This window comes from Eubalaena glacialis, chromosome 2, assembly GCF_028564815.1.
Source record: "Eubalaena glacialis isolate mEubGla1 chromosome 2, mEubGla1.1.hap2.+ XY, whole genome shotgun sequence".
In the NCBI taxonomy this organism is placed as follows: Eukaryota; Metazoa; Chordata; class Mammalia; order Artiodactyla; family Balaenidae; genus Eubalaena; species Eubalaena glacialis.
The window spans coordinates 108711107-108727197 of NC_083717.1; the positions used below are offsets into that span (position 1 = coordinate 108711107).

At 37.8% G+C, this 16091-nt stretch overlaps 1 protein-coding gene across 5 annotated transcripts in view; it reads left to right on the forward strand.

Moving 5' to 3' along the window:
• ZNF106 (zinc finger protein 106) overlaps positions 1–16091 on the forward strand; it is a 57902-nt gene that overhangs the window by 30271 nt on the left and 11540 nt on the right. For all 5 annotated transcript variants that reach the window (XM_061180425.1, XM_061180424.1, XM_061180426.1 and 2 more), the window contains 10 exons: positions 636–2801; positions 3869–4502; positions 5657–5726; positions 7064–7218; positions 7302–7362; positions 7867–8205; positions 10203–10983; positions 11346–11401; positions 12266–12411; positions 13888–14022. In XM_061180425.1, the coding sequence (XP_061036408.1) occupies positions 636–2801; positions 3869–4502; positions 5657–5726; positions 7064–7218; positions 7302–7362; positions 7867–8205; positions 10203–10983; positions 11346–11401; positions 12266–12411; positions 13888–14022 (4543 nt within the window). The remainder of the gene's footprint in view (positions 1–635; positions 2802–3868; positions 4503–5656; positions 5727–7063; positions 7219–7301; positions 7363–7866; positions 8206–10202; positions 10984–11345; positions 11402–12265; positions 12412–13887; positions 14023–16091) is intronic.

The window sequence follows — 16091 nt, forward strand, 5'->3', positions numbered from 1 at the left end:
GTTTGTGACCCTGCTTATTTCCTTAGCTAGATTATAAGCCCTTCAGGAAGAGGAACTATACATAAAAGTTTTCTTTTACCACTAACAGTCACTGAATGTGTACTTAATAAAGTGTTTATTAATGAAAGTGATTATGCAAAGTAAAATCTTACCATTTAAAATAGGTTAAGAAACTGGGTTTTCAGAAAGAACCAACTATTGAAGAAATCATGGTATTAAGAGCAGGTGAATTTAAATTGTATTAACTATGATAACTAACCATAGCTACAAAATATACTTGTTCTTATTTTCAAAAAGTTGTATAATATAAAAATAATAATTGGATGATAGGGACAAAATCCCAGAATATGCCGAGAAAAACAGGAGCAGGAGAGGGAAGATAGTATAAATGTGTCAAGTTTTTAATATTTTGGGGGTGATAGGAGACACAAGATATTAATTTCTAATCAATAAATTGTGAAATATAAGTTTATATCATTTAAAGATATGAAAGCACCTACTATTTGAAATAAAAGTAGTCTCTGTTACATATTCTAGGTAACAGAGGAGGAAGGCAGAGGGGAAGTTTGGTGGGTTATGCCTTTAGAGGGATCAGGAGAACTCTTAAATCACTAATGACAGACTTTTTCTTCCAGGCAAGATGAACCTTCCAATAGCAGCCAAGAAATAAACTCTGATGACAGGCGATCCCAACGGAGACGAGAAGACCGAATTCCTTACCAAGACAGAGAGAGCTACAGTCAGCCAGCATGGCATCATCGTGGACCTCCTCAGCGGGATCGGAAATGGGAGAAAGATGGCTATAATAATACGAGGAAAAACAGCTTCCCACATTCTTCGAGGAGTAGTGGTGGATCAAGAGGATGTTCTGGCTGGCATAAGGGTGTTGCAGGAGGCTCCTCAACTTGGTTTCACAACCATAGTAATTCTGGAGGTGGTTGGCATTCAAATAGTGGAATGGTAGATTGGAATCATAATGGTACAGGAAGGAATTCCAGTTGGCATTCTGAAGGAACAGGTGGCTTTTCCAGTCGGCATATGAACAGCAGTAACGGAAACTGGAAATCCAGTGTACGTAGCACAAATAGTTGGAATTACAGTGGCCCCGGAGACAAATTTCAACCAAGCAGAAACAGAAATTCTAACTGTCAAATGGAAGACATGACTATGCTATGGAACAAGAAATCTAAGTCAAACAAATACAATCAAGAGAGATATAAGTGGCAGCGGCAAGAAAATGACAAAGTTGGTGCAGTCGCCACATACAGAGGTCCCTCTGAAGGATTTACAAGTGATAAGTTTTCTTCAGAAGGCTTACTTGACTTCAATTTTGAGCATCTGGAAAGCCAAACCACTAAACAAACAGATACCTTAGCTTCCAAAATTGGTGGGAAGAATGGCAGTGTAGCAAGGGAAAAGCTCCGTCGCTGGACTCCTTACCCTTCCCAGAAGACTCTGGATTTACAATCGGGAGTGAAAGAAGTCACTGGTAACAAGTTGGAAACGATAGATAAGCCTCTCTTTGATTTTAGCTTGATAACCACAGGAATACAAGAGCCCCAAATTGATGAAAGAAATAATTCTCCAACACTGAAATCACAAAAAGAAACACGTACTAGATCTCTTAATCATAAAGCCACTTCTGACTGCACTGCCTCCTATGAGGTAGTGAGAGAAAAACCTGAACAAGAGCATACCTTAAATAAGATGCCATTGCTAAAATCCCCACTCCTTCCAATTCCAGTCACTAAATCAGCTCCTCAAAAGCAAGATTCAAAGAATCCCTCAAAAAACACCAAAACGAATTCTTTTTTTCCTGGAGAACACTCAAACCCCTTGAACAAACCCACTGTGGAAGATAATCAGGGTTCTTACGTACCCAAATTGCGAAATTCAGGTCCTCGTGTTTTAAAAGGGCATAAAAGTACGTTTGGAACTCAAAGGGAATCTGATGAAAATTTAAGCGATACATTACAAAAAGCCAAAGATGTGCTAGAGTGTAATGAGTCATTGCAAAATCCACTTCTTAGCGCTTCTAAAAGGACCAGGAATTATGCAAAAGCAAGTAGGAATGTAGAAGAGTCTGAAAAAGGATCTTTGAAGATTGAGTTTCAAGTAGACGCATTAGAAGATGAAAGTGATGGAGAGAGATCTGATGCAGAAAAGAATGGAACAAAAATTGGAACCCTGGGTTCTGCAACTACAGAAGTTTTATCCTGCAGTACTCATGCTGCTGATGAGAAAAGGGGGGATGACCAAAACCTGAAAACATCTAGAAAACCATCCACTTCCCCATGTAACTCAACAGTTCACCAGAAAGAATCTGAGTTACAAATGACATCTGTAGCCAGCCCACACTCTGACTTACTGCTAGATTTGAAAACCGCTCTAGAAGATGCACAGGTTGATGACCCTGTTAAATCTCATGTATCTTATGAAACAGAAGGCTTTGAGAGTACTAGCTTGGATGCTGAGCTTCAAAAAAACGATATAGGTCAGCCCTCAGGCCCTCTCCTGCCTGAATTAAGTAAGCTTGGCTTTCCCGCCTCACTCCAGAGAGATCTAACCCGTCACATTAGCTTGAAGAGCAAAACTGGAGCACACCTTCCTGAGCCAAACCTCAATAGTGCTCGCCGCATCCGCAATGTCAGTGGTCATCGAAAGAGTGAGACAGAGAAGGAGTCTGGGCTCAAGCCAACCCTTCGGCAGATTCTAAATGCATCTCGGAGAAATGTCAACTGGGAACAGGTCATTCAGCAAGTAACCAAGAAAAAGCAAGAGCTAGGCAAAGGCTTACCCAGGTGTGTGCCTCTTTTCAGTATCCATTTCCCTTTTTTTCTTTTAAACTTACCCTTTGACTCTGGTCAAGAGAATTCTCCTTGTTAAATTTAATTAAATGTTTGCAAAAAATATACGTTGTAGATGTCTGGTTTAAATATCCAAGAGTGACTGCTACTCTATAACAAATGGAATAAAGTGTTTCCTAGCAGGGAATTCAGGTTAAAAAGAAGCACACCTACTTCTGAGAAATGAAATAGGGACAAAGAAAAAACTTAGAAATCTAGCACTTTGGTGATAGGGGCCATAAAGTGACAGCATAAAAAAAGTCAATCTATAGCTCTGTATCTATTTATAGATCTTAATGAGTGGTACAACTTTTAGGTATAACTGTTCTCATTACCTTTTACTTAGAACGTGTGGATGGTTATCCTTCTGTATTTGCTCTGGGCATTGTATTTGTGATCACAAAATACTTTCTCCTAAGTACTTGTGTAATAGTTTGGCTATTCATCTTATGTTGAGGCACTAAACTTTTCTGAATGGTAAAGCAGCATTCAACATAGGTTTGCTACTTTTGAAAGTAGCAAAGTTTGAAAATCATCCTGCTTTATAATTACATAGCCCTCTAGGCTTAAATTTCTATCCTTGTCGAAATAACATACTTATTGTGCCCCCTTTTCTTTTCCTGTAACTTGTGAGTATCATTGAGATTTTAAAGTTCTTAGCATGGTGTCTGCTGCTTGTAAATGCTTAATAAACATTTTTGTTTATTTTTTATTTGTTTGCTGTTAAAAATTACGTATTTATTATTGTTGATTTAGAGCTCCATATTAAATAAAACCCTCAGTTTTTATTCCCTCCTTTTGTATATAGCTGTATACAAATATCTAATTTGGTACTTGTTACATTATAATACTTACAATAGAGTTAACTTACTTTATGTTTAGAACTCTTAATGCTCCTTGAGGGCAGAAACCATCTATTTATATTTGTAACCTCAGTGCTTAACAGAGTCTGGCACATTAAGTGGTGCCCCCTCTCCCAACCATGTCTGATTAATTATTTTTCTTTTTCTTTCTTTCTCGAGGTTCGGCATCGAAATGGTGCCTCTAGTTCAAAATGAACAAGAGGTCTTGGATTTGGATGGGGAGCCTGATCTGTCCAGTCTAGAAGGATTCCAGTGGGAAGGTGTTTCCATTTCTTCATCCCCTGGGTTGGCAAGGAAGCGAAGCCTTTCAGAGAGCAGTGTGATCATGGACAGGGCTCCTTCTGTGTTTAGCTTCTTCAGTGAGGAAGGTACAGGCAAAGAAAATGAGCCCCAGCAGATTTTTTCACCTAATAGCTCATTGAGGTCTGCACAGAGTCAAAAAACAACCATGGGCCTTAAGCAGGAAGTGACACCTCTAGCTGCCTCCCTAAGAACAGGTGAAAGAGCTGAAAATGTTGCTACTCGAAGGCGACATAGTGCTCAATTATCATCTGACCATACGATACCTTTGATGCATTTGGCAAAAGACCTGCACAGCCAGGAGAGCTCTACACCACTTTCAGAGAATCACAATGCCCAGGAGAGTAATGGAGAAGGAAACTCTTTATCATCAAATGCAGCCTTAGCCCTTGCAATCTCCAGTTTGACAGATGCAGCCACAGACAGTAGCTGTACTTCTGGTGCTGAACAAAATGATGTCCAGAATATTAGAAAGAAACGAAGAGCCACTGGAGTGAGTATGATTCCTGTGCTTTTTGTAGAACATTTCATGTGGCGACTTGGCCTTAATTAGAAAGACTTAACTGTTTAATTTTTCTTGGGTATCTGGTGTTGTGGTTCTCCCTACTCTGGAATAAAAGATTTCTGAAGCTTACTCTTACTTTCATATTCTTATCCTACTGGTTTCTTTAACTGAGTAACTCTAGTAAGTTAGATGTAATTGAATATGAATGTATAGTACTAGGAAAATATGAAGTCATCTCTAAAACTAGTATCTAAGCCAATGATTCTTTGTATCACCTGACCAAGGAATGAGCCACATCTTCAGCTGTAACTTTATCTGTTTTCATGATGCATTCTGTACTGCTGCTGAAGAAAGGTACTCTAGTGTTGCATTTGTAGGGCATGTATGCTTGTTGGACCCAGGACTACTAGGCTTAACACTAAGGTAGTTTTATACTATGAGAGTACATCTATATGAGCATAGTCTTAGTCTCTGTTACTCTATCTTTTGTACTTAAGTTACCCAGCCTGGTCTTTTTAGAATCCATTACTTCACTGATAGTTCTCTTTTGGCACCTGTGATGTTAATATTGCCTAACCCTTTCTGAAAAGAAAGAGTTGCTGGTGGTAATATAGTCTGGAATCTGGCACTGTGAGAAAATGGGCTGTTTCCTTTAATATTGGGATAATATAACAAAGTAGTTATTCCAGCTCTGCTCCTTTGAGCTAGATGCTGTAGTGGATGTTATTGGATGAGAGATTGTCTTATGACAAAGCTAATATCTTGGGGCTTGTCTCAGGCTGTTGAGTAGTTTTTGTTGTAAAGATTTTCTTGCTGAATTCTAAAGTAGAAACTATGAAATCAGATACATGTATTATTAGCTTTTACCAAGGTGATATGCTTAGCCTAAGCCCTGTGGGATTAGCGTCCCTCTAGGATGCTAGGGAGGTACTTGATCTTGGATTGTATTTTTTTTTTAATCAGATACATTCATTCAACTAATATGAGTTCATACCATGTTCATGAGACTCCTACTGCCCTGTTAGAGATGGTAGCAATAATGAAGAATAATGTATGACTATCTTAGAACTGGTTCTTTTTTTCCCCTCCTGGATAATGGCCTTTACATATTTAATATTATTCAATTTTCTTTATCTCCTTAGGATGGATCTTCTCCTGAACTCCCAAGTCTTGAGAGAAAAAATAAAAGAAGGAAAATTAAAGGAAAGAAAGGTATAGTATAGAATATTCTGGCAGAAAGAAATTGTTCTTACAGCAATTCAGCCTTTTTACAAGTTGATACAGAGTGTAGCTTATCAAACATGGAATGCCCATTTATTTATTTATTTATATTTGTTATTTTTGTCATCTTGCTTAAGGGCATAGAAAAAGTTTGATTTCCTACTATATCCAGTTGCAGCTGTAGAAGAAATATATGATGCCACCTAGACCTGAAAGCTAAAGTTAATATATATCTCGGACAAATTGAATTCATTGTATAGCTAGAAAGTGTCACTGGGCCTTTTCAGTGGGGTGAAGAGGAATAAGGACATTTAGTAAAAATTTTATCCCTCTTGGTCATTTATAGCCATTTCTCTCACTTTCCATTTTTGAGGCATCTTGGTTGCTTTTCTCATGTGAGTTAGGTAGAGAAGTTATTAGTGTGGCTCCCTGACTGATATGCTTCTATGACTCTTGCCTTCCACTGACTCTAACACCGTTAGTGTATAAGGGCTAGTGCAGGAAGTGATTAGATGAACTTTCGGTGATTGGATGTGATAGATAAGGTGGGAGTCAAGGGTGACCTCATTTTCTGGGTGTGGCAATTGGGTGGATGGTGGCATTATTTGTAGAGCTAGAAAATTCCATGAGAGTTGCAGGTTGAGGGTAGAGGAAGATGGTGAGTTCCCTTTTGGATCCCTTGAGTTAAAGGACTTTAGAGACACCTAGGTAGAGGTATCAAGTTGGTAGTTGGATATGTGGGTCTGGAGTTTAGGGGAGAGGTCTTGGAGTATTGAATGAGAAATAGGCAAACATAAAGATGACAAATACGTGCACATAGTAGAACATTTTATTTAAAGTAACTTAAGTGTACTGTTTCAAAGCTATATTTTCTGCAGGATGCCTTTTGTAATAAAGAGAACTACTTTAAATTAACAGACTAGAAAAATATGAATCGGGAAGAGAGTGCAAGCAGTTCAGGTTTGGGGCCCAATCTAAACCAAAGCCTTGGGTGAAGAGGGTAGTAGATAAAGGAACATGGGAGATGAAACCTACAAGAGTTGATTTGCCTGGGGCAGAGATGTTGCTTGGAAGGGTCATGGTGGAAGATGGTGATTTGGTAAATTGGTACCATGTGGTGGTACGCTTGAAACCATGAGGCTTGGTTTCTGACAACATCAGGCTTGACTACATGATTTGTAAAATTTGATGAGTCTCCTTCCAGTGACCTAGTGGGGAGAAAATAAAGGCCTGTCCTAGACAATTGATGCAGTTCCATCTTCTGAGGAACTGTATTATTAAAGAGAAGTCTCCAGTATTAAACTGAACTTTATGGTTTCTTTTGACAGAACGTTCTCAGGTTGACCAGCTGCTGCATATTTCTTTGAGGGAGGAAGAACTAAGCAAATCATTGCACTGCATGGATAACAACCTTCTGCAAGCCCGTGCAGCTCTTCAGACAGCTTATGTTGAAGTTCAGAGGCTACTTATGCTCAAGCAGCAGGTAGTAGCACATGGAATGTCTAGTGAAAATGGATCATCTTGAAGTTGGATTTAAAAATGCTTAACGAAATACTTTATTTTTAGATAACTATGGAGATGAGTGCCCTGAGGACCCATAGAATACAGATTCTACAGGGATTACAAGGTAATCGGAGAATCTGATGGATTGGACCCTCTGTAACTTGTTATTTTTTGGTTCTCTGTGGAAGGGAATTAAAGTAGTTTTGAAAAAGTTAATATGATTTTCCTTGTGTCTCCTTGGTTTCATCCTTCTATAGAAAGGCCTGTGAGACTGTACATCCCCAAAATGCTTAGCAATGGAGATAATGTTACAGAAAGAGTCCTGGGTTAGGAATCCCAAGACTAGGGTTCAAATTTTGGCTCTTCTGTTAGTACCGATGTGACTTTGGATAAGTCACTTAAAATCTGAAAAATTGGAATATTAATGCCTGTTCTGTCTGTATCCTTGGTGGTTATATATATATTATATAATTATATATATAGTATATTATAGCTTATATAATAATCTATTTTAAAGAATTATGAGGGTTTTTAAAATTCTCTTGTAATCTTTAAAAATACAAATTGGCTCAGAAATGAGTGGCTTTTCAGATAACATTTTTGCATTTGTGTATGTTTCCCATTCTAGAAACATATGAACCTTCTGAGCATCCAGACCAGGTTCCCTGTAACCTTACACGAGAACAAAGGAACATTAGATCTCAAACATCTGCTGATGCCACACTGCTGCCTACTCCTTTTTTCCCGGTTTTCCTGGAGTCTTCATCTTCCCATGTGTCTCCATCATCCACTGGAGCCCCTCTCCAAGGAATCACATCTACTTTCCAAGCCCATGGCAGTGTTCCTGCTCCAGACTCATCAGTTCAGATTAAACAAGAACCCATGTCTCCTGAACAAGATGAGAATGTGAATGCTGTGTCACAAGGCTCTGCTTGCAATGTGTCCAAGGAATTACTGCAAGCTAATAGTATGTAAACTTTTCTCTGGGTTAAGGGCAACCCTGTAGTGGGTCTACGGCAATTTTATATCACTGATGTAACATCATACTTGCCCATTAAAACTGAAGTTATTACAGTTTTTCTTGAAGTTTTCTTATTTAGGAAGATTATTTAAATATTGGTAACCTTTTTCTAATTTTCTCTAATGTAGGATTACTGAAGTGACTTTGGATTAGCACTTAACAGGTTTCATTTATTAGGATTGGTGCAGAATTATTTGGTTTTTGTGAGATAAATGGCATTGAAGTTGTTTAGTCAATTTTCTAGATAAGATATATCCTCTGAATTTCTCATTACTTAACTATCTTTATCATTTCAAGTACAAACTAGGGTTAATAGAGACCTGAGGAGCAGGTGGCCATGATGAAAGGCAGAGGGCTCTGGGGTTTGGAATCATCTAATAGAAACTTGGGTGGTTTTGAGAAATAGCCAGGGTTTTTACTCTCTTCATAAAATAATTCTTACCTAGTTACCATTTGAGAATAACTTCCAAGCTATTTAAAATCTCATCTGAAGTTTGCATAACCACAATGGTGCTACATTGAAAATTAAGTAAGAAGCAAACAGGGACTTCCCTGGTGGTCCAGTGGGTAAGACTCCACGCTCCCAATGTAAGGGACCCGGGTTCGATTCCTGGTTGGGGAACTAGATCCCCCATGCATGCCGCAACTAAGAAGTCTGCATGCCGCAACTAAGAAGTCCGCATGCCGCAACTAAGAAGCCTGCATGCTGCAACTAAGAAGCCTGTGAGCTGCAACTAAAGATTCCACCTGCTGCAACTAAGACCCGACACAGCCTAAATAAATAAATAAATAAATAAATAAATAATAAATAAATATTAAAATGAAAGAAGCAAACTGATATTGTGTGATTTTTTTTTGAGCAAAAACAAAAAGTCTGAAGAATTATCCTACATTTTGCTATCTGTTGCCACACTAATCATTGATATCTACATCAAATGTATATTATCTTTCATATTGAATTATGTTATTTTTATATGGATACTATTTAGTATTTTTTAAAAACTAGTAGTATTTTTTTCAAAAATAGCTTGTATTTTATTTCCTTTTCTGATTGCAAAACTAATTCATGTTCATTGTAAAAAATTGGGAAACTATAAAAATGTGGATTTGTTATTTTGTTATATATTTCAGTCTTTTAAAATTATAAATGTTTATGTGTTTACACGAGACTTTATACAAAGGACAAGTCATAGTCTGTTATAACTTGATTTTTTTCCCACTTAATTATCATGATCATTTTCCTGTGTCATAAAAATAATTCACCTAAAACACTATTTTACTAGTTGTATAATATTTCAGAAGTTGCATAATCTGAATATACAATAATTTATATAATCTTTGAATATTTACGTTTTTTCCTCTTTTTGTATTCTGTATAACGCTGCATTGTATATGTCTTTGAGTATGTCTGTGACTATTTCATCAGTTTAAATTTCTAGACATGAAATAACTAAGTCAAGGAAAATAGACATTTTAAGTCAGCTGACTTTTTAACTGCTAGTATGTAGCTAAATTGGATGATATACAGGTAAAATGCATAATGAAAACTTCTAAGAAATAAAAGTGAAAGCACTTTAGCTAAATAGATATTTAATTGTCTGCTAAGAATAAAACACATTGTTAAATATGTGAACATTTCAAACAAGAAAGAAAAAAGATCAATAGAAACAATCCCTGCCCATAAAAGGAGCTTTTGTAGGGTATAAGACATGCATGTAATTTGTGAGATTAATGCAAGGCAAAGTATATAAATACTGTAATAGAAATATGTGTAGGTTATGGGAAGCCGAGGGGTGAGATAACTAAACCATGACTGTTAAAGTTGTTAACATATCGAAATGTCATTATTTGGTAGAAGTTCAATCAGTGATAACTGTAGTTTATGACTACAAATACCAGACACAAAAACGATGGAATAATTTTTTTTTTCCTTCTCAATTCAGGAGAGATCAGTGACAGTAGTCCAGTTTATCCAGTTATCACTGCAGCATTGTCCTTATCAGAGCTAACAGAGAGATTCCATGAGCCTAGCCAAGAACTGAAGTTTTCTGTGGAGCAAGGAAATACCAGAAACAGAGGGAACAATCCCTCTTCCCAATCGTCTGGTCTTCCTAGCATAAATAAAGAAGGTGAAGAGCCAAACAGAGGCAACAGCGGGTCTGAAGCCTGTACCAGTTCTTTTCCAAGATTGTCCTTTGCTTCAGAAACCCCTTTAGAGAAAGAGCCCCACTCTCCAGCTGACCATCCAGAACAACAGGCAGAGTCCACTCTGACATCAGCTGAAGCTAGGGGGAACAAGAAAAAGAAGAAGCTTAGGAAGAAGAAAACTCTGCGGGCTGCCCATGTTCCTGAGAACAGTGACACTGAACAGGATATATTTACTGCTAAACCTGTAAGGAAAGTAAAAACTGGAAAGTCCACTAAAGGGGGGAAGGTGACAACCTCCACCTGGGAAGATAGCAGAACTGGTCCAGAACAAGAGAGTGTCAGAGATGAACCAGATAGTGACTCGTCTCTGGAAGTCCTAGAAATTCCTAATCCTCAGTTAGAAGTGGTAGCCATTGATTCTTGTGAATCTGGAGAAGAGAAACCAGACAGCCCATCTAAAAAGGATATTCGGAACTCCACAGAGCTAAACTCATTAGAAACTTCTCGCTCTGGTTGTGATGAAGTTAGCTCTACCAGTGAGATTGGCACCCGTTATAAAGATGGCATCCCTGTAAGGTAAGGACACCGTGTTGGTCCAATCAGAACAGCTTTCACCATTCTGTTCTTAAAAAATAGAACTTTTTGTTCTGAATCAGAATTTTTTTAAAGAGTCACATTTATAGAAAATCAGTAGGGATAATGGGTATGGAAGAGTCAAACCTTAGCAATGGAGATTTTCTGCTTTCTCATTTGTGTTGTAAATATTTACTGTACTTATATTTCCTTTCATATAGAAATTTCAGGTGGAAAAACCGATCTCTCATATCATTGCTATTTTGTCCATTGTTAAGAACAATCTTTTGAGTCAGGAAAATATAAGTTTTACTGCCTGGCCTGTTCACACAGATGCTAAGAAGACTTTTGCTATTATTTTGTAGTGTGGCAGAAACTCAGACTGTGATCTCCTCCATAAAAGGATCAAAGAACTCTTCAGGTATTTGGTTGTTCAGTTTTATTTAAATTAATCACAGAAAAAAAGTCTTGTAAATATTAGAGCCAGGGTTTAAATCTACTTAAATATGCTTATACAATAGGGGGTGGGGACTGGGCTTGTTACCAAGAGGATTGCTTTGACCAGCAGTTACAGTATCCCTAAATCCTCAAATCCTGGCATTTCAGTTTCTTACTCCCATCTCTCTTACCTGGCTGTCTTACGTGTTCAACTAATTAGTAAAGTTGGCCTTCTGTATCTTCGGTTCTGTATGACTTCAACTAACTGCAGATCGTGTAATATGCATTTATTGAAAAAAAAACTCGTGTGTAAGTGGACCTGCACAATTCAAACCATGTTGTTCAAGGGTTAGCTGTAAACAGGAGGATGTGTATAGGTTGTATGCAAATACTACGCCGTTTTATATAAGGGGCTTGAGCATCTGTGGATTTTGGTGTGGGGGGGGTGGGGGAGTCCTGAAACCAGTCCCCTTTGGATACCAAGGGACAATTGTATTAAGGTTTTGTTGGCTCTGGGGGGTTTTGCTTTGAGAAGGAACTACTTAATTCCTTACTCAACAAAATAACTGGCAGCAGAGGAAACTGGATGTGGAAAGATACTTGGTGCCTTACGGGTATCACTCAAAGCTCACTATATAAGTATCTTGTTCCGAAGTGAAAGGTCTTCCCTGCCTTTTCTTATTATGAAATCTGCATAATGAAGATCACTAATGAAAATGTGGTGTTTTGCTGGGGGAACTAGGCTTTAAGGAGAATCCAGAGACCACTTTTTCGTAATGGTTTAAATTTTTTAGTATCTTTTGAGACACAAGCAGACACATCTCTGAAACATATTCTTGTTTTCTAGAAATATCTTCAGAGCCAGGAGATGATGATGAGCCCACAGAAGGGAGCTTTGAGGGACACCAAGCTGCAGTGAATGCAATTCAAATATTTGGGAATTTACTGTATACCTGTTCAGCAGATAAAACTGTCCGAGTTTATAATCTCGTGGTAAGTTGATACATCAGTTTGAATATTTTTGCTTGGTTGCAGGTTTTAGAAACTCCAACTAGCTGTCTCTTAGACTAGGAGTTTATTTGCTGTCCAGAGATGGAGTGGGCTTTAGACTAACTTTAGATACAGTTGATCCAGTGGCTCAGTGGGGTCACTGGAGACTTAATTTCTTTCTTTATCTCCATTCTGCCTTCTCTGATATCACCTCTTCCTAAAGCAAGTTCTCCTCCTGCTCACAGATGGATGTCAGTAGCCACAGGGGTTTCTTTTCCCTCCCACCACCAAAAAAGGGTCCTGTGCTTTCCTCTCTGAACAATCACTTGGCAAAAGGAAATGAGATTATAACAATAGGCTTGCGACAGTCAGGTCCCAGCCCTGGAGTTGCTGCTGAGGTCTGTCACATAGCTGCTACATAATAGAGAAGGGATAGAGTGAGTACTGGGGAAGTAGTCAATATAAGAGGAGGCATTTCCCCTGAGAGTTGATTAATTATCCCGGTTATTAAGAAGAGCAACGGTCTTCCACTGCCCCACACTTAGGATAATCTGATGCTCATTACTCTCAATTTTCATAGAATGGACTTTGGAGTTTTGAGTCTGGTATGTGTCAAACTAATTCTGTTTATCCACAACGATAGCCAAGAAACTTTAGGACCACTATGTTTGAACAAATATGGTGAAAGTATTTGAAATTGATGAAGTCCTTGAAAATCAAAAGATTAGATAGATGATGGACTGAGAAAATGTGTTTGCTGTAGGCAACAGGTATATAGGTTCCTTTAGCCTAATAATGTGAGGGCAACAGGGATGACTGAAGGAAGGAAGCAATGGTACCAGGAGGTGTGAGTGTAAGATTTGGGGAATTGGCTCTAACTCTGAACTGAAAGGTAAGTATAGGTATATATGTACATTCTAAATATATAGCAGTATGTGCACAGAGACAACAGGATGTTCCATTATGAAACCACACCTGGAATACTAGACCTGTGATGGCACCTGACATGTCTTTGAATATTGTGGCGCATTCTCTGCATACTGATCAAATGCAGGAACTTATCTGGGTAATTAGCTATAGTTTGGATTTGCTAGCTTTTTGGTCCACATGTTGGAGAGCCTTGCCCTAGATATTAACTAAAATTCTGATCTGTCTTATTATAGCAAATTGCCCTAAGTATTGGGTTGGCCAAAAAGTTTGTTCAGGTTTTTCTGTAACATCTTATGGAAAAACCCAAACGAACTTATGGCTCAGTTAACATATAGTTACAGGTACCTCAGTACATGTGACTGTTTGCTGGGCATTCAGTGAACAGGTATTTACTGAACACCTTTTGATACCAGGTACTATTTTAGACTCTGAGGCTACAACAATGAACTGTATGTTTTAGCATCTTTTTTTTTTTTTTTTTTTTGAGGAAATGCATTATCTAATCCATTTATATCCACAAGTAATGATCTGAACTGTGCTTGACTTTAGAGTCGGAAGTATATTGGTGTCTTTGAGGGCCATACCTCCAAAGTGAACTGCCTCCTGGTTACTCAGACCTCTGGGAAGAATGCTGCACTTTATACTGGTTCCAGTGATCACACCATTCGCTGCTATAATGTTAAGGTAAGTGGGTCCAGCAAAATCAAACGTGATAATATTGAAACACTTTGACTGTATTTACTGTGTAGAGCGGAGACACTGAGACAGATGCTTCATTCTGTTCACTTTCTTGCTTCTGAACTTACTTCAGTACCCTTGTATAGCCTTTAGAAGAAATGAGGCTTAGATCTAAACCATGTTTTCTGTCTCTCTCCACCAGTATCTTTTCACTTACTACTATTAATAATATACCTCCTTTGATCTTTTCAACAATTACTCTTGATTTTTATTTTCACATCATATGCCAAAATTAATACTAGAGAGAAAACAAAATGTTTAAATTTTTTAAACCTGAAAACGTAGAAGTAGATATCTCCTCTGAGAAAGAATTTTCTAAATATATTGTAAGAAATGAGAGAAAATCGTTTGCATTAAATATATATATTATAGGACTTCCCTGGTGGCACAGTGGTTAAGAATCCGCCTGCCAATGCAGGGGACACGGGTTTGATCCCTGGTCTGGGAAGATCCCACTTGCTGCGGAGCAACTAAGCCTGTGCACCACAACTACTGAGCCTGTGCTCTAGAGCCTGTGAGCCACAACTACTGAGCCCACGTGCCACAACTACTGAAGCCTATGCTCCTAGAGCCCATGCTCCACAACAAGAGAAGCCACCACAATGAGAAGCTCACGCACCGCAAAGAAGAGTAGCCCCCGTTCACCGCAACTAGAGAAAGCCCGTGCACAGCAGCAAAGACCCAATGCAGCCAAAGATAAATAAATAAATAAATAAATAAATAAATAAATATATGTATATACACATATATTCTTTAAAAGATTTGATTATTTAAGACAAAATTTATAATACCAAAGATTAGGTTTTTAACATATATAGATGGAATGTGTGGTAACAGGAACACAAAGGAAAGGGAGGATGGAATTGTGCTGGTGCAAGGTTCTTATATTTTACTGGGGATAAGTCAGTTTTACTTTGAACTAGATTGTTACAATTTAAAGAGGTAATCTCCAGAAGGCCGGCTCACAGCTTCAGTGTGCATCAGATAGACCTGGAGAGCTTGTTAAAACACATATTACTGGACCCCACTCCCAGAGCTTCTGATTCAGTAGGCTTGGGATAGGGCCCAAGAATTTACATTTCTAACATGTGATACTGATGCTACTGGTGTAGGGGCCACACTCTGAGAACAGCTGCCCTAGAGCAACCACTAAAAGAATAAAGCAAAGAAAGACAGCTAAAAAATTTAATAGAGGAATTAAAATGGCATACTAAAAAACACTTATTTAATACAAAACAAGGCAGAAATGGGACAGAGAAATAAAAATGAGACAAATAGAAAGCAAATTGGAGTCTAAATCTAGTCATATTTAATAATTATATTAAATGTGAATTAACACTAAAATCAAAAGGCAGAGATTGACTAGCTAAAGAACAAACATCAAAATCTGTGCTGTCTACAAGACACACCTTTTAAATTCAGACACAAGTAGGTTGAATTAAAAGAATGGAAAAAAATGTACTATGCAAATAATAACAAAAAGAGCTAGAGTGATTATGTTACTATCAGGCAAATAGACTTTAAGACGAGGAATACTACTGAGACAAGGGTGGCATTTCATAATGATAAAAACGTCAATATAGCAGGAAGATAGAACAATTAGAAATATATGTACCTAATAACAGAGCACCAAGGTATGTAAAGTAATACTGATAGAACTACAGAGGAGAAATAGACAAATCCACAATTATAGTTGAAGATTTCAACACCTCTCTCAATACTTGATAGAGTACTGGACAGAAAATCATCAAGGATGTAGAAGAACTGGACAATACCATTAACAAACAAGATCTAATTAATGCTTATAGTTAAAAAAAAAATTAACATTTATAGACTCCGTCACCCGAAACAGCAGCATACACATTCTTTCCAAGTGCATTTGGAGCATTCACCAGTATAGACCATTGCTGGGTTGTCAAATAAGTCTTAGTCTTACTGAGAATCTTAATTAAAAGAATTGAAATCATTTAGAGTATGTTCTCCAACCACAGTGGAATTAGAAATCAATAACAGAA